The 19,069-nt window shown below is 40.1% G+C and overlaps 1 protein-coding gene across 2 annotated transcripts in view; it reads right to left on the reverse strand.

Moving 5' to 3' along the window:
• Positions 1–211: 211 nt before the first annotated feature.
• The window catches only part of rif1 (replication timing regulatory factor 1), a 31,321-nt gene continuing 12,463 nt past the window's right edge, over positions 212–19,069 (reverse strand). The window contains exons 13-36 of one of the 2 annotated variants that reach the window (XM_030124813.1): positions 18,870–19,046; positions 17,833–17,943; positions 17,189–17,251; positions 16,419–16,522; positions 16,235–16,321; positions 15,427–15,500; positions 15,048–15,228; positions 14,340–14,447; positions 14,098–14,247; positions 13,510–13,609; positions 13,131–13,420; positions 11,496–11,698; positions 10,104–10,197; positions 9,866–9,997; positions 9,484–9,626; positions 9,295–9,384; positions 9,157–9,211; positions 5,271–8,102; positions 4,682–4,810; positions 4,502–4,588; positions 3,482–3,597; positions 3,224–3,374; positions 2,756–2,882; positions 212–1,622 (exon numbers count right to left, since the gene is read on the reverse strand). In XM_030124813.1, coding sequence (XP_029980673.1) covers positions 1,345–1,622; positions 2,756–2,882; positions 3,224–3,374; positions 3,482–3,597; positions 4,502–4,588; positions 4,682–4,810; positions 5,271–8,102; positions 9,157–9,211; positions 9,295–9,384; positions 9,484–9,626; positions 9,866–9,997; positions 10,104–10,197; positions 11,496–11,698; positions 13,131–13,420; positions 13,510–13,609; positions 14,098–14,247; positions 14,340–14,447; positions 15,048–15,228; positions 15,427–15,500; positions 16,235–16,321; positions 16,419–16,522; positions 17,189–17,251; positions 17,833–17,943; positions 18,870–19,046 — 5,882 coding nt within the window. In that variant the 3' untranslated portion in view covers positions 212–1,344. Of the gene's footprint in view, positions 1,623–2,751; positions 2,883–3,223; positions 3,375–3,481; positions 3,598–4,501; positions 4,589–4,681; positions 4,811–5,270; positions 8,103–9,156; positions 9,212–9,294; positions 9,385–9,483; positions 9,627–9,865; positions 9,998–10,103; positions 10,198–11,495; positions 11,699–13,130; positions 13,421–13,509; positions 13,610–14,097; positions 14,248–14,339; positions 14,448–15,047; positions 15,229–15,426; positions 15,501–16,234; positions 16,322–16,418; positions 16,523–17,188; positions 17,252–17,832; positions 17,944–18,869; positions 19,047–19,069 lie in introns of both variants that reach the window. The other variant, XM_030124814.1, reaches the window with a different exon arrangement.

The raw sequence follows: 19,069 nt of genomic DNA on the forward strand, positions 1-19,069 counted from the left end.
ACAAAAAAAAAAAAAAAAAACTATGATATTTACATGCAATAACAATAATCATCAGAAGATATCTTACTCCCCAAAAACTGAAAACTGGTACTTCTTCACAAAACAAAAATAAAAATAGTCTCATACTGCATTTGTGAGGTTGACAATGTACATTTAGGTGGCATTTTAGGTTTGTACTGAGCAAAACAGATCTCCAGCAAAAGCACTAACCTCAATTTTGTCATCAATTCAGATTTATTTCAAAAAGAGCTTGAATAATTGAATCAATCTGATATAATACACAGCCAAGTAAACAAAATATACTTGCAGCATTTTAACCAGAAGAAACTGTTTTATGTACCGCACAGGGTTTGAGACAATTCTATACACATAAAAATAAGAAATATTACATTGGTTTTTGCCAGTAAATGACCTTGACATTTTCATTAGTCTACAGCAAATAAGACATTTATTGATCAATGTGTGGGTTTTATTTAAGGTTTGATGACTGAATTCAAACAGTAAGGCTGAAAGACTTTAATACGGGTTAGTGTTGTTTTTAATAATGAAGATTTTACTGAAGGAAGATAACTCTAATCTAAATATAAATCATAAATGGTATCAGCATCGACCACATAAGCATGCATGTAGAATATCCTCCATGTCTGTTTTAATTGATAGCCTATGTTTTCACAAATGACCAGTTATCTGTATTTTAAGTTGAGGTATGTTCACATAAAATCTGTTAAAAACGGGATTGTAAATTCTATATTTTATTGAAAGATTTGAAAAGCTGATCAGAAACCTAAGTGCAGAACGTCTATATCTAAACATCTATGATGACATTAAAATTCACTAAGAAACTAAAGAGTTTACAAACTACCAAATACTATAGTATATACAAGAGGTTTGAGCAGCCAAACAAGAATGAACTGACATGAGAGAAGCATTATTTACAAATTGGCAGAGTAAAAGTTCACAGAGAAGTTTTTTAGATACATTTTTAACATGAGCCCTTTATGAAATAAGCGGGCATTAGAAAAATACCAACCAGTCCCAACTACCACTGGTAAAAATTCTTTTTGACACAGTTAAAAAGTGTGGCTGTGCTTCCCTTTGAGTCTCTAAAAATGTCTTTAGCGCAAGCAAGAAGTTAAAAAAAAAAAACAAACGAACATAAAAACACTTTTTTAAAAAAGGCCATGGTGTAACATTTTAAAAACAGAAAATTATCCTTTGCAAGCCAAAGGAGTGGAAAAAAAACCATGTCACAGCCTTTTGCCATTTTTTTTGTCTGCAGGGATATGGCCGGTGGATTATGTAATGTGCCTGGAACAGCCGTCTGATGCAGCAGACGTATCGGTCTCATGGTTTTCCATCCGTCTTGCAGAGGCGTGTGTGCATCTCCACCATCACACGCCTCATCGCGCCTCCTAAGTGGTCGTGTAACTCGACGAGCTGCTGCGGCGAACACTGACTGAGTTCTTCTGATATCCTGCAGCTCAGGGCTTCGACATCCGACAGCAGCGAAGCAGACTGTAACTGTCCTTCGGGTTTCTCCTCAGCATCGGATGTGTCGAGGGTCTGAATCCCAGAGTGGTCGTGCTCCACCTTTCCATTGGCCTCATCCACGAGCTCTCCGGCTGCAAACACAAATCATAATCTTACACAAACTCATAACTGATGTACGTTTACATGTCAAATTATTTCCATTTACAGTACAGTGTTTCTCCCAGTAAGGTTTTGCTGTGGCGCTGTGCCACGGCAAAATCTGTGCCTCCACACCAAAAAAAAAAAAAAAAAAAAAATCATCACCTTCACATTAGACTTATTATACATATTACATATTGTACATATACATATTGTATAATATATAATAGGCCAGGACAAATGACCTACCCCCTCAAATGAAAGTTTGCAAAGATTCAGAAGGTAGAGAAAAGGTGAGCTTCACAACAGCGGAACACAGAGTAAGTAGTAATGCCGTAGTAGTATGCCGTAGCCATATTGTATTCAATTGAATTTTTCTTTTTTTAAAAGCACAGATTTAGTTGCTGTATTAACGCAGCCCAAGCTGAAGTTTCACCAAATAAATAAATACTACATTGTGTTTGTTGAGTTTGGTTTAATCAGCCAAGACTCAATCATAACACTAGATGTTTACTGTGGTCCTGGAACTTCTCATAACTAAATACTTGGTAAAAACCTGTTCTACAGTCATTTATAATCCGTGTAAATTCACAATCATTCCCCAGTCTACAGTGTTGTTTTGGTTGCACTTCATGAATTTGAGTGCATTAACTTCACTTTTAGTTTGTCTCAAATTTGAAGTAAAAAAAATAAATAAACAAAAAAAGCAAGAAATCAATTACATACACACCCATCAATGGTCATTAATCAGAAAAAGTAACGAAATACAATATATTTAACATAAATGTACATATGTATCTCATAACACACAGTTTGACAACTCGTTCAGGAGGAAAAATCTGCCTTGATTTGACATTTATCGTGACAATTATAAACTGACAAACATTTTTATTAGGATTATGTTTAATTTAATGGGATGTCTTACAGGCTGTACGTGTGATGTGTCCCAGTATCGTGTCAATACACTGAATATTATTGGGTTTCATCTACACGACCATCTAGCAGCCACCAAAAATTCAATCACATGACCCAGGACTATTTTAACTTTACCACTTAAAATACCCAGTGATTATAATTACACAGCAGCAAGTTTAACCTCAAAATAATTGCTCTTTTTAATACATACATAGTGCGTCAGCTGAAGGCTTCTCCTCCTCTTCCTGGTTTGGAGGTGCATTTGTTTCCTCCACTTCGGACGTCATCATCTCCATTTCGTCAAAACTCTTCAGCTCGTCTCCACCTCGTCCTTTACGCTAAAAGATGAAAATTCAAGTGTCAGTTAATTATTCCGACCCCCGAAAGGGAGGCAAAGGGTATTTTTTGGTTCAGTTTGTTTCTTTGTTTGTTAACACCTTAGCAGCAAAACTATTGGTTGAATTCATACCAAATTTGGTCTATAGATTGCCAGTGACCCAGAGTAGATGTTATTAGATTTTGGGAAAAGTAAGTCAAAGTTTGTTTTTTTTTCCCCCTATTTACTTATAATGGCCAGAATCACCATACGCATAGACACGATGACGTCAGCTGAATCGATGCCAAAATAAGCTACAATGCATGTGAGGGGCGGGGTTTCCAACTGTATTCCAACACTTACCTGCTGTTCATAGACTTTAAGGGCCTTCCTGACGTTGGACACCTTCGGGGAACGAATCGGCAGAGTCTTGATCTCAGTTGGAGTTAGAGCACTGAGGTCACCAACTGTTTTGATGTTTCTGGCCCGCACGAGCTGCCCGAAGCCACGAGACCTGACAAGAAACAGTGAGTTAAAATTCCCCAGATTTGACTTAGGCCTCACATAAAGACTAAGATTTGATCCAAAGCGCACAAAGCGAGGGGTTAGACCTGTACCCACCACATGTTGGAGGATATCTGAGGCAGCACAGCCTCCACAGGGGCAGAACACCCCACCAGAGGAGGGTAGATGCAGTCTTTGGAAACTGGCCGAGGCTCTTGGCCCATTTCAGAAATCTGACAAAAACACAAACCATTAGAACTTTCAGATTCTGACTATATATCTGCAACTGTCAGTGGTGGAACTTGCTGAATTTAAACACTTTTAGTACAAAAATAAAGCAAGATTAAAAAGTAAATTCTTGTACTATGTTGCTAAAACAGACAATTCACAAGAATCTAAGAAGTAAAATCACGATAAAGTCATCTGAATCCCTCACAATATCAAAAAGTTGTATTTGTAAGTAATGTTAGAGTAGTTTCTTCAAATATGCCCATCAGCAGCTGAAGAGAAGCAGTTTTTCAGAATAGCTTACTGAAAAGAAACAAAATGATGATGAAACAAAACATAGATAACAGACAAAACAGCAGAAGGAATCGCTAAACTATATGGAGATTAACTAACAAATTGGTGAAAAAATATCGAATGGTTTTCCCATTCAGCTATAACAAAAATGAGGACGGACGGATAAAGAAAGGTGATAAATTATGTGAAAAATAAGTAAACAGAAATGAACAAGTGGAAAAACAACACTAAAACTTACATGATATTGAAGAAATATAATGTAGTATTGTACCTAATGTTGACAATGATAATTAAGTTATAAAAAGGTAATATTGTGCATGTAATTCCACATTCTATTCCATATATTATTCATGTGTTTAGCTTAGTACTGTATACATGTTTCAGATTTCTGCCCTGTAGAAAAACATGGAGAAACAAAGTTGTAATTGACCAGTTGTTGAAGGACCTAAAACATTTTCGAAGTGTGAGAATTCCCTCTGAAGTGAAGTCAAACCAGATCCACATGAAAACTCATTGCACGACCAAATGTAGTCTAAGATCTAATCAGGTCAGTTGCTTGTGTAAAAAGGTCCTTCTTTCATAGTAGTAAGTATGTGTGTTCATTTTTGTGCATACCAGGCATTTCTTGGAGCTCTTGTAACCTGGACTGTGCAGATTTCTGGGACTCAGGATGAGCAAGCCCTTTGTCGGAGTACTGACATGCTAGAATAAAGAGTAAAGAGGTTTTCAGCATCAATCAGAACGTCATTTGTAAGAGAAAATGGCTCATTTGGAACACCTACAGCATGGTTTTACCTTCGGCTGTGGGATGCTGCTGCTCTTGGCTCTTCGGGGTGAGCTGGTTCTGATGGCGGGGCTGCGACGGTCGATGTCGTCTGCGGTTTCCTGCTGTTGGATCGGGTTGGCGAAGGAGACTCGTCTCGACTGCAAAGTTGAACAGAAAATTTTACTTCATTGCCTTGACAGTTGTATAGTTTTAGATTTATAAAGGGTTTGATTTTATAACTTTTCTTCCATTTTGACAATTTCCTGGCTCACTTTAGTAGTTTTTTTTTTTTTTGCTAGTTTAGTACTTTGCATGGTAGTGTTTGTTTCAGTGTTAGATGGAGCAGATTCTGAAAGACCTGATAAAGTATTCATGTAAAAACAAAAACTCTACAAACCTATATAGCATTTTAATCAAATATATTTCACACAGAATAGGATAACAACCATTCAGCAAACAAATAAAAACCAAAAACCCAGATTTATACATTTAACAAGTTAATAGATAAAAAATTAAGAGGATGTATAGAAACGATCATTCTAGTAATACTGCGTCAGTCGTCTCATTGATAAGAAAAATCTCAGTTGTTACTTGTACAACAATAAACTTAATCTTTACCTTCACAAGAGGTGAGGGAGACTCCTCCTCTAGTGGTCTCTTCTGGCCCTTCTTTAGAATACTGGTAGACGGGGAGGCAGAAGGAGACCACGTTCCTCTGGTCCTGCTGCTGCTGGGGCTTTGTCCAACATCTGAGCCCATCACAGCTTCCAGGTCCTTCTGTTTCACTGGAGAAACATCTTTGCTCGACATAAAAGAGGCTTCACCGGCGGCCTCTGCAGCCAAAGGAGCATCCACAGCCTCGTGTTCCTCCATCATCTCTTCATTCTGACACTCTGTGATCTGGGCACTGCCATCTTCATTGCTTTGAAGAGAAGTGATGCCTTCACTGACCTCTGCGGGCTGGATTTGGGATTCATCTTCTCTGACATAATTAGGCTGTTCCTCCTCCTTTAACAGTTCACCTATGGTGTTAGGCTGTGTCTGGTTTGGTTCTGTGGAGGCATCATCATGGTTTTGAGCTCCATCCACCACAGTAATGCAATGTTCTTGTTCTAAATCTATGGTTTGTTTTTCTGTAACTGTGTCAGCTGCTTCTACCAAAGTCTTAGTTACAGACTCGCAGATCTGCTGTTCCTCTTGCGTCTCATCAGGAGGAGTTACGGTCAACATCTCAGAAAGATCAGAGGATAGTTTATCATGAGTCTGCTCTGTTGATTCAAGTTTTTCCAAAGGTTGCAGGTCATCACCTTCACTTTCTTGTGCAGATGTTTCAATATCTGCTTTGGTGTGTGTCTGTTCTTCCATCTTGTTGCTAGGTGATGCATTGAGTGGTTGGTTTGTGCTTGTTGAGTCAGTCTCAGGGGACTCTGAGGCTACAGCAGCATCAACCTCTACCTCCATTTGGACGTCTTGACTCTGCTCATTGCTAGCGACTGCATCCAGTGACTCTGAGTTTTGCAAATCCCGGCTTTTCTGCGAGTCTTCTGGATTTTTCTTTTGTGTTTTTTGAGAGTCTGCTTTTTGAGAAACATCAGAATCGGCTGTTGTCGAATGGTCGCCTTTAGCTTCAATGGTTTGAGGACTGAGAGGAGACAGCTTTTTAGATCTCCCTCTCCTCCCTGTAAGTACATTTTCTCTGTTCTCAGAGGATTCTGACTCTGAGGTCTCCACACCGGCTACCAACGATTGAGAAGATCTTCGTCTCAAAGACCTGCCTGTTCTTTGGGAGGACTCTTCTGATCCTGCAACTTCTGGTGACTGAGAATTCTCGGTTGTTGAGATGGGGCTGGACCTTGTGCTCCTACCGCCAGTTCTGCTCTCTGTCTGGGAACTGGATCTGCTCCGTCTCCCTCCTAAAGCCTTATTTTCACTGTTTTCTTCAGAATCTGCTGCCTCAGATGAAGCCTGACTTCTTCGTGATCTACGCCGAGACTGGCTATCAGACGAGGAGGTCGTGACCGCCTGGGAGTCTTCCTGACTCAGCTTTTCATCTATTACATTCTGCGTTTCCTGTGATTCTGGGATGCTTTGTGACTCACCATCAGTTGGTGGAGTGACCACTGGGGAATCCTTCTGGTCTGGACCAACCTCTTGGTCCTTTTTGGCCTGTTCAACATCCTCTTGTGTCACACCTTCAGTTTGAGGAGAGATCATTTCAACGTCTTTCTTAGGCTCATCCTTTTGCTCTACAGGCTCTTGTGTGGCTGTTTTGACAGGTTCCACTTTCTTGGGTACATCTTTTCTCTTCATTGCACCCTCTGCTTCATTTGTCGGTGACGATCTGTGCCGCCGACCCTTCGACTGGCTTTCATGATCAGACTGTGTATCTGACTGAATGTCACTTTGGCTAGACTCTCTGTTGCTTCGCCTTTTGGTTTCAGGTTTATCAAGAAAGTCCTGTGAACTGCTGTACAACTTGATCCTCTTGTGTGCTCTGACCTGGGAGTTGGTTTGACTCGACTCACTTTTGCTCCGTCGAGACCTTGTTTGTAATCTTGAACTTTCCTCTTCGGCAGCCAGCTTGCTTCTTGTGTTTGGTCTCCCTTGTAACGAGCTTTGGGAATCACTTTTATCCTCTCCAGAACGTTTCCTTTTAATCTGTGCAAACTTTTCTTCCCGGTCCTGTGGGTCCTCACCAGGCAGCAGCGGTCTGACTCTGGAGCGTCCAGATCGTCTGGGTTCACCTGAAGATGTTTGAGAGGACTGAGAGTCATCAAGAGTCTGGTCAGATTCCTCTTCTTGGCTTGAGAGTTTCTTTTCCTCTGATCTGGGAGGCGTTCTTGTTTTCTCCTTCCCGTTATCTTCAGTCTGGGTGTCTGGAATAATGTCCTCATCCTCTGTTGTGTCACAGGGAAGTCTCTCCGTCAGCTTTACCACTGGCAAGGTTTTTGAGTCTTTTGGCAGTCGAGGAGAGTCTGGGGCATTGTCTGCAGGAACACTTGCTTTTTCAGTGGGTGAATGTGAAGAGCTCTGAGAGGTTGCACTGTTTGCAGTCTGGGAAGGTAGAGTTGGACTTGTCTTGGTGGCGTTACCAGTTTCTTGGCTGTTGAGGGTTTTTATTAGGGGACCTGTGAATGAGGATGCATTGCTGGGACTGGCGAGTTTACCCTCGGCGTACTTCTCCAGAGTAATAAAAGACTGACGACGGCTGCTGGGTTTCTGTGGAGTCCCTATGACCAAATCTGAAGAAACATTAAGGCTGGGGCTTTCTTTAGACTGTGAGTTGTTGTCTTCTGTCTCATCCTTCTGAGCATCATTCTCCATAGGGTCGTCTGCTGACTCAAGGACAGACTCTTCCTGTTTGTTGTCTTCTGTTATAATCTCTTCTCTGGCTGCAGCATTTGGGCTGGCATAATCTAGGGTGTTTTCAGTCCCATCAGCCTCAGAAACCTGAGAAAAAGCAACAGTAATGACATCAATGAGTAGGAAAGAACAAAAAACACAAAAACAAAACTCATGTCCTCCAACTCCAGTATTAACAGAATAAATGTCTTTGAAAAATATGTGCAACTGTCTTCAAATCAATACATTATTTAAGCCAATTATGTTGCATTAATTGCACTAAAATTCAATATAAACGCACAAAAGCTTATTTGTGTGGTAGGATGTAGGAAGTGCTGCATTCCTGAGAGGATGGAGCTGATGGAGAGCAAAAGTTGCAAGAGAAGAGGGAAGATTTGTTATTGTTACATCTTTTCACACATGATGTAAAACCTAAGTAATGGTTGAAAGATGACAAAATACAAGAACTAAGTGAAAAGATGAAAGATGTCGTATTACAGAAGGTATATGAAAGTTAATTTTTTTCACTTGTTTTAATTCCAAATGGCAGATGAAAAGTGGTTCCTGATTGTTTTTAGACGATATATCACACCGTTTCCATATACTTATACCTTTCACCTCTGTCAAGTGTCAATATATATTCATTGTCTTTTGGTTTCATTCTGCTTTAATGAGCAGTATTGTATAGATGTCACTTTAATTAACACTGTAGGACAACTTAAACATGTTATTCACTACATAATCCAAAAGAAAAGTCAGTAGTGAAACACATTTTAAAAGTAGCCCTGCAAACACTGCATAAACATGCAGATGGGAACTGCTGCAACTGATTACAGGAAATGGTGTACTAAGCTCATGCACAGCATCTGATTAGCACCCCTCCAGAAGTTGACCCAGAACATGTTGAAATCATTAAACAGCTGGCCGGGAAATACCTCAGGACCCCCCCCCCCCCCCCCCCCCCCCAGAGCTACTTAGACTTCTGAACTACCTTTCTTATCTGCACTCAATGCATTAAAATATGGATCATTTGAGCTCTTTCACAACCCATCCTGCGTTTTGAGGATTATCCTATACACATTATAGATCAGGTCGAACAATTTGTGGGAAAACCAACTACAGTAAAGTCCAAGCTGAATGCTTTGTTTTGCAGGTTTATTACCTTGCCAGAAGCCTCTTCGGTAACTTTGTCAGCTTGCTCAGTTGGCAGTTTATCCCTGTGGAAAGCAATACTTCATTATGTTGCTTTTTGAGAGAGCGGGACTTTACTTTGATTCTAGCACCAGATGAACAGACTTACATTGAGTCTTCCGGGCTTTGGGTGTACTGGGTGAAAACTGTGGTGTCCAAAGAGGCATCGAGGTTGTTGTACATGGCAGGGATGTCAACCCTGTGTCCAAAAAAGTGTTAGCGATGTGCGACACAGAACATATGGAGAGATAAAATGTGTTTTAAATACAATCACTGACAGAAAACAGCAAAATGTCACCTTTTGGTCCTTTTCACCTCCTTTTGGTGCTCTGTCAAAACTCTCTCCTTTGTCTCAGGGGGGATGAAGACAAAATCAATGGAGGCCTCTTCCTCCAAGATTTGTCTGCGAGGAGGCTTTGGAGAGCTGAAGTCCAGCTTTGTCTATTGAAAATGGGAAACAGTTTTGCAACAGTTGGAGGAAATCTACTTTTCTGTAAAATCATCAATTTAGACAACATAATTAACACCATCTTCTCAAAACAACATACAACTGTGAACAGCTCAATCACCACCTGAGGAAATTTTGCATTTGATTCAATGCAAAAGATCAAAGAACTGTCCCAAGTTTCCAAATGAGGACGTGTTACTGATTAAAAGCTAAAGTGAGAGTCTTGACTCACAGGAACAGGCTTGGAGGTCTTTGCAGAGTTCCCGTCTTTCATCTCTGAAGCCTTTCCCAGCAGTGAGTCCCTCTTCCCCACAGATGAAACCGGTATCCCACTGAGCTTCGTCTCCAACTGAGAACTCTCACCCTTAAAACACAAACAGGATTAGAGTCGTAAACAGATAAGAGGAGGAGAATGTAATGACTAAAGCTAATATTACAAAAAAAAAAAAAAAAACATGCTGTGAACTCACTGAATACTGTCCACTGAGGTCATCAGGGACAGTTATGACCTCGAAGCCAGGCAGAATGATCGGTGTCTTCTGCTTCACCTGGCTTAGAATGGGTCTGTGGAAACAAACAAGCAACACTGATTAACCAAGAGCATAAATTCAATTAGTGTTATTTAAAATATCCGTTGCGCTATGATTGTATGGGATATTGTACACTGAGTAATAATATAAACGCACCATGTGACACTTTAAACTTTAATAACATTAGGTGTTGCACAATATCTTAAATTGCACACAATTTATTCTGTTGATCAGTGAGATACAGATTACTGTCCGTTAGAACATGATAGTGTCAAATGGCATTCAGGGACATTCATGTGGACATGGTGAGGGCTGGTTGAAAGAAATCACAACTCGATATCCTGTTTGTCCACCACTGACTTCCCCTAGAGCAGGGGTCACCAACCCTGGTCCTCGAGAGCTACTATCCTGTATGTTTTAGATCAGGGGTGCCCAACCCTGGTCCTCGAGGGCTACTATCCTGCATGTTTTAGATGTATCACTCTTCCAACCCACCTGATTCAAATGATAGGCCTATCAACAGGCTCTGCAGAAGCCTGATAATGACCGTCAGGTGTGCTGGGAGAGGGATACATCTAAAACATGCAGGATAGTAGCCCTCGAGGACCAGGGTTGGGCACCCCTGTTTTAGATGGATCCTTCTTCCAACACACCTGATTCAAACGATAAGCCTATCATCAAGCCTGATAACGACCCGTCAGGTGTGCTGGAAGAGGGTAACATCTAAAACATGCAGGATGGTAGCTCTCGAGGACCAGGGTTGGTGACCCCCACTATAGAGCGACACATCATCTTCTCATCGAGCTGACAATATTGTCAATTGTGGCGCATGGAATGTTATTCCACTCGTCTTTGAGGGCTACACGGAGCCATGGGATGTTATCCGGAACTGCTCTCACGTGATTTGCAACATCTGTGTTATGGTGACATTTTGAAGTGTCCTTTTACTGTCCCCAGTATTAGAGTGCCTGAATATTGTTAACGCTGTTTGAGCAGCATCTGGACATGACAGCTGTGTTGTGGGTGGAATCACTAGACCACTGAGCAAGTGCCCACTCGCAGAGATGGACACCAAGTTTGTTTACAAATCAAGAGAATTAACCATGTTTTACAACCATAAGACATCATGAGCTCATTTTGGGCCGTGCATCTTGTGTTACACAAATACTGGACATGGTGCGTTTATACTTTTACTCAGTGTATTATTAAAATGACATGTCACACACAAGCTGATGCATGTGCCTCTCATTTAACAGCATAAACAAACATTTCCTTTCCCTGTTTCTTGGACAATATTATGAACAACACTAAAGAGGACTGCAGCGTCTTCACCTGAGTTCATCTGGGTAGGTGAGGCTGACTGAGTTGCCAAATGTCGAGTTCCAGAACTGAGTGATCGAAGCCCGAAGTTGCTTGTTTTTGTGGGGAAACAACACGCAAAGCAGAGGAGAAAGCAGGGTCAGGAGTTCTGTGTCGTAGGCGAAAGTGGATCTGGTCTGCATGCAGCTGAGGATGTCTGTGAGGAGCTTCTCCAACTGTAGGAAAGAAACAGAAAAAAATTAATAAATGCGCAGATTGAAGAACACTGATGTCCAATATAATCAGAAGTTTCATATTCAAGTTAAATTTTTACAAATATATTTGTCTTTAAAGTGAGATACAAGAACAGATTTACATTCTAGTTCAGTGGTTCTTAACCTTGTTGGAGGTACTGAACCCCACCAGTTTCATATGCGCATTCACCGAACCCTTCTTTATTAAAAAATACAATATGATTTTTTTCAAATTCAAGACACAAGCATATGTTTTACTGGTGCACAAAATGAACCATGCATTAACATCACTGTGTTCAAAGAACAAAACCAATACAGTGCATGAACTCACAACAAATTACATACCTTTTCACAAAGACATGACCTTTTTTAATACTACCACACTGAAATGGTTTTAATTTTTAACCTTATGTATTCCAATAATGAACTTATTGTATTTATGCTATCTATCATTTTTAACATTTTAACACACCCATCACCTAATTTCCATCAGGCTACAATAATAATGACTATTTACTGCAAATCAGTGTGACTTCTGCTGTTGCCTTTGAGAGACCAGTTCAGAAATGCATGGCTTCACCTTGGCAAGTGCCACTCTCATGTCATTTTCACAGCAAAGTCTGTTCCTTTGTGTTGTAGTGCTATAAGCAACAACAATACACCGCGTATATTGGATGTCAATCAGAGAAAGAGTCTCCGAAGCCGTTTGTTAACATACACAGACCTAGCCCGACACACACACCCGACTAATGAGTCGAGTGTGTGTCCTGACCTCCGCCGAACCCCTGAGACTGACTCACCGAACCCCTAGGGTTCGATCGAACCCAGGTTAAGAACCGCTCTTCTAGTTTAATGCGCGATGTCACTAATTCAGAAATTCACAGTTAATTTTAACCAGCTACAGTCTAAATCTTCCTTTATAGAACCAGTGGTCAGATTTCTGTCTGATGTCATGGAATTATCTTCTGGGGAGAAAAAAAAATATTTTAAATTAAAGGATTCATTTAAGTCATTGCCCATTTTCAACGAGAGCTTATACTTTACTTGCTTGATAGTTTTTCAAGCATCATTTATAAAAACTCTTATGGTACATATTGCAATTTAAGCTATCCAAGAACCTGAAGACTTTTGCATCGACTTGCTTTTCGTGTTTTTGTTTTAGAAAATCTCCTGATTTTGTTTGATGACAGGTGTTTTTAGACAGATAGGGGGTTATATATGTGACTGATTGTATTAGCAATAGCTGATCAGATGTAACCTGGATGCGATTCAACTGCTCCTCATTTCTACATTTTTAAGTATTATTAAAAGCACACTACTTTATGCACTAGTAGTTTTGAGTGTGTTCTCCCTTATATGCTTCATTTTGCACAGTTTTACTCCTTCATAAAGAAAACAAAACCAACAAACTCACCTTTGACAGAACCTGTGGGGTGAACGTGTTGGACTCATTGGTTGCCTGTTTGTAGAAAAGGGTCAGAGGTTGAATGAGAGAAGTCAACACTTCCCTGACAGCGTTGGCCAGGACAAGGTTGGTGAAGAGAGCTGAAATGATGGAGGTCAGAGCTGCTCCTGTGGCCTCGGAGGACGCCTCGGGGTCCTTCAGGAAAACATCAAGACATTGTCCAAGCAGAGACTGGAATGTGAACAGGTTCCCCAGGACCTTGTTCTTCTTTCGCATCCAATTGACTGGAGTGTGAGGAGCTGGGAGACAACAAAGTGATGTTCAGACAGATCTGATTATAACATATAATACTGTAATAGTGATTTAAGGTTAGTTAAAGTGTACATACATTTTAGCTGTTGCTGAAACTGAGGTGTGTATGGGGAGAAATTCACACACTCGACCATGACTTGGAGGATACTGGCAACGGCATTTAATGTTGAAGGAGCCTGACGAATCAAACAGCATCAATAAGTTAAAACCAGATTTCCATACACAAGGACGATGAACTGTGGCAGCTTTTGGGAAAAACATTTAGGATTTTTAAGAATAGCTGATAAATACTAGACATTATGTTCACATGAAGTGGCACAAAAACAGCCTGAATTAGAGCCGTACTTAGAAGAAAAAACTATTAAAATCTACAGCCATAGTATTGAAGGAGCTGCAAAATATGTAATTCTGTAATGGATTGAAAGATTAATGCATTTTGACTTCTGCAACTGTATGTTTGATGCCATGCAAATTCATGAACATTGAGAACTTGGATTCTTTTTGTGTTGCGTGCACAATTAATTGCTTCTTGCAGATATAATTTAATGTTCCTGCAAAAGTCTACGTGAGTCGGGGTGTGTATTGTTTATTCGTTCTACGTTGTAACTGATGTGGTCATTTTCTTTAGACTTTGATCAGACATCAACTCCTCTTTCCTACTTACCTTTAGGGCTTCTTTGTCCAGAGCAGTGGTCACCTTTGCACACAGTTCCTCACAGCAGATGTTTTCCTCAGCTGTGACCACCAGCGCTGAGCAGCGAGCGAATACCTTGTACAGTTTGGACCATGTGGACAGCATGGACTTCTGGGAAGCCTGAATACAATAAAGGAGTCACACAGTTAGGTCTATTACGTCCTCCGTGGTCTTAATGTCAGACTCGAACATCACACGGATGTGCCACAGACCTGTTGGAGCGGCGTGCCACATAGTAGGTGTGTGATCGGTAACAACAAAGCAGAGTGCACAGCACTGAAGTTGTGCTCCAGGGCGTCACCTTGGTTGACTTCATTGGACTAAAACGAAGAAAAATATATATACAGCTGCACTTGAAATGTCTAGAAACAACCATTTTAAAATCAGAATGTTCTGATCAAATTTTGTTTTTTCAGTAATCACTCGAAAAACACATACTTCAAAAACACAAAGTACATACAGTGTGTACAGCTAATTGTCTATACACTAACATTAGTGGTTTACCTTAGGATAAATATAATACATATACATGATATTCAAAGCAAAAGATCTGCAAGGGATTGTTAATCATAAATTAAATTTTTGACGATTGAGTTTAGACTTTTCTGCATTACTATACTTTAAAGTTTATTTCATTGAACTCAGTCTGTCTGCAGTGTTTTCATACTATGAGTAAATGAGATTCAGTGCGACTGTTCAGCCTCTGCAGCCTAATAAACAGAAATGACACAGATCAGAGGGAAAGAGAAGAGCTAAATATTAAAATCTTTCCCACCCTTTATCACTCCAATCAGATTTTTGCCCTCAAACTCGCAGACAGTCTCACAGTATTTGTTAATTTTTGTTAAAATATAGTCATTAACTGACAGCCAACTTGTCACTGATCCTATTCCCATCGAGTTAATGTGGCCCCACATTACCTGTGTAATGGTGTCGGTGAGTTGGCTAACCAACACAGTCCACATCTTCCACAGCTGCTCTTTGTTCTGCAGGGACCCGGAGCTGCGTCGGATTGCACCAAGCACCGCCTCTGAAAAAGCAAGAGGGGAAGTGGGCCCCGACAAACCACAGCTCACCAGAGTTTGAAGGCACTGAAAAAACCTGCAGAAAAAAAAAAAAAAAAAACATATGGTAAAACAACAATGAAAACAGCTTTCCTTGCAAGTAATAAGGAAGGGATTTCTACAGGTTTCAAGCCCCTTTAAGACAAATATGAAAAAAAAGAGGGACCATTTCATGTCTTGTCAACTTTGAAGACCATCAAAACATTCAGAGGCTTAAAGTCCATAAGTCTTGTACCTCTCATCCTCTATGTAGGCTGGTAACATGCTGCTGTCGTAGAGAAGAAGAATGAGGAACAGAGCAGGTGTTCCCTGAGGAATGGAACAAACAGTGTTTATAAACCCTCTACAGCACAAGTGCCAAACATACAGCCCGTGGGCCAAAACTAGCCCGCCAAAGGATCCAATCTGGCCCATGGGATGAATTTGTGAAATGCAAAAATTACACTGAAGATACTAACAAACAAGGATGTCAAAATCATTTTAGTTCAGGTTCCACATACAGAGCAACTTGATCTTAACTGGATCAGACCAGTAAAATACAATCAGAATAACCTATAAATAATGATAATTCGGTTTTTTTTCTTTGTTTTAGTACAAAAAGTAAAATTACAAATGTTTACATTTACAAATTGTCCTTTAACAAAAAATGTGAATAGTCTGAACAAATACGAACAACCTTAAGAGAAGTCTGTGCAATTTTACCAATATTCTGCCTGTTAATAAATGTTTTGTGTATTTATAGATCCACTGTGATCTGCAAGTTGTAATTTACAAATGTAAAAGGTAAACAGAGGCATATTATCTTTAAAATCGCACTTATATTTCTCAAGACATTTCAGGTTGTTCATTTTTAATGAAACTTTGTAGACATAAACATTATTATAATGCAATTTAACTTTTTTCCCGTTACTATTTTACTGGTCCGCCCCACTTCAGGTCATACTGGGCTGAATGTGGACCCTGAACTAAAATGAGTTTGACACCCCTGCTCTACAGTCAGATTTATACATGCCGTTTGTGATCACACATTTAATACCACTCACATTCAGCACATCCATCTTGCCCACTTGGTAGGAGGCAGATCCAAGGACTCTCTGAGGAATGCCTTTCACTGTTGCTTCAAACAAAACCTGGAGTAAAACATGAATGATTTATGAGACGACAAGTAAAGCTGAATTAAGGGTGAAATCTAATCGTTATGGTGCAGATTCCTGAACTGTGTTGTACCAGGACTCTGTCTGCAGGCAGAGCTTCGGACATGACGATGCTCTGCAGAGCCTGAAGCATCAGTGTCAGCACTTCACAACCCTGTCGGTCTTTTTTACTGCCACCTGAGAGCCAACACAAGCAATGACAACCGGTCAAATCTCTCTACATTTTGCACTTGAACATTGTTCTTGCTTTGAGTGAGGAGAGTCATCACTGGGGACAGGCCCCTCAGTTCCCTCTGTCTTCAAAGCCGCCCAGACCACGAGGATCTGGACCCTCAGACTTAAACTGATGAAGGTGAGAGTGGGCCGGGCAGGAGACGACAACGGGGTCTCGCTGGACGTCGTCTCAAGAGACTGAGCCCAGACCCAACCAGGGTGCTCTATGTGGAGCTACTGGGTGGGACCCACGTCTTCAAGAGCCCACCCTGGTCAGCAGCAGCCACAATATCATTTACCAAAAGAAAAATCTATATAATCAAAATAAAGTCTAATGCATGCAGTGAACGCCTGATTTGGGTAGAAAAGTGTCAGCAGAGGTCTATCCTCACATCCCGCCTGTCCTTGGTCAGTGTGTGAGCTCTTATCTGTGCACAAACAAGGCCTTGAAATAAAAAAAGCGTTTCTTCTTTGAGCACCTCGTCTCAGAATGGTGATTTTCAGCCTTACAGTCTCACAACGCTATTACTCAGAAATCTGGACATTAAAAGTTAGAAAAATAAAGGAGTGCAATTTTGAATCTCACTACAGTTCCAGCCTAATCTGATACATGGACACCTCAATACTTACCAGACTCTATAGACAGGTTGACAAAACGTACGAGACTCGTCCATATTAGAGCCAACAGGGAATCTGCAAAGTTAAAAAGAGAGGAAGTCATAAATACACCCACAATAGATACAAGTAGGAAAGAACGTTTTATGACAATGAATTTCAAGGCAGGGATTGAAGATGTGCAAAAGCAACCTAGTTAGTCCAATACTATTTAAAAGCAGCTGGATTTTTATTAATTATATTGGCTGTAATATCTACTGTTTTAAATTTTATGCTACAAAATGCTTCACAAATATCCCTGATACTCATCTCCTGACGTCTAAGGAGCAGAGCTGATGCAAAGCATTAATTAAGTCATTTAAGTGTGTATAAATGCAATGCCTGATAAAAACAGTTCGTAAATAACTTAATCCATCAGCATTATTATTTGTCAGGAAACTTTACCAGTTCCACCAGTTAATTAAAAACAGACCACTACAAAACCATTCTCATCTTTATAAAACCACCACATTTATACAAAAGAGCCCACATACATTATTACTGATTATCCCCGGCTGTTGATAATAATCTGACCAGTGGACCTCATTTAAGATGCTAGATAAGTTCAAAAATAAAATAAAGCTGTGATTTATTGACAGTATAGTCAGTTTCAGGGTTACCTTGGGCTTCTTTGCCAACACAAGTGAAGCCGTCTCTGATATGCGAGATAAGAACAGAAGCGTGTTTGGTGAAAGAGGAGGCGCCAGTGAGGAATGGGTGGTTTAAGGGCTCTGGAACGATAACAGACATGTTTATTCGAAAAACTGTGCAGTAAATTGTGATGTTAATTCAGAACAACGCGTGAAACAATCCAACCATGTAAGGAGACTGAATTATCATTTCTCTAACATTCAGTCTGCCATTTGGTGAGAGTAAATTGACCAGTTTCAGTTGTCCAAAGAGGATAAATTCAGCAATTAAATATAATTTAAAGAGACATTATTTAGTCAAAAGCTCAATGAAAAGCTAAGCCTTTGCACCTTTTGAGAGGACCTGGGCTACAAAAGTAAGTCCCACTCAAAAGTCCTAGCAAAAAAGGAGAGAAATCTCATCTGTAAACTGTTTATTAGAGTAAAACAAGCAGAAAATGTAAACACACTGTGGTTCCATATTACTTCCTGCTTTGAATCAATGGTTGCACGTTGGTAAAAATAGGACCAATGGCCCTGTAGCTCACTGGCATGTTCTATCAAGAATCAATATCAACATGAATTTGTGAGGTTGTCAGGTTCTGCTGCTGTTAGTCCTGTGGTCTTGACGCAGGAGATCAATCTGCCAATAGAAGTGGGTGGTACTTTCACTGGAGGAACTCAACTAATTAAATGAAAGACCATATATGACTTCCTATCAGTGCTCAACAGTAACTGTATTAATATCTCTTACCATTTACATATCTAAGTCATCAAAATATGGCCCATTATAAGAAAAGGCAAAATTTTAATATTTCAAAAATTCTACAATTTTAATTTCTCAAAACTTTGAACAAATTTTGTCGATACTGTTCCATGGAAGCTTCATATAAACACTGAAATGAATCCAACCAGAAGTTTCATCAGAGAAGATAAAGAAGACAAAAAGTGTTTACATGTATTTTAGTCAGACTAATCCAATAAGTGTCGTGTAAATCCACTGAATAATGTGTAGCTTAGATTCTTACCAAGACTCAGAATGAGTTTGTTCTTTGCTGCAGCAGCAACAACATCTGGTCCCAGGAAATAGTGCAGTAACATCTCCAGGCCCAGCAGCTGGATGGAGGAGAAGGTGGTTTGTATCATCATGCTGGAGTTCAGACTAATCCGTGGTGTGGCAGCTGGACTGCTGAAACCTGCAGTGCCTGTAACACACACATTAAAAATT

This window comes from Sphaeramia orbicularis, chromosome 21 (assembly GCF_902148855.1).
Source record: "Sphaeramia orbicularis chromosome 21, fSphaOr1.1, whole genome shotgun sequence".
Lineage (NCBI taxonomy): Eukaryota > Metazoa > Chordata > Actinopteri > Kurtiformes > Apogonidae > Sphaeramia > Sphaeramia orbicularis.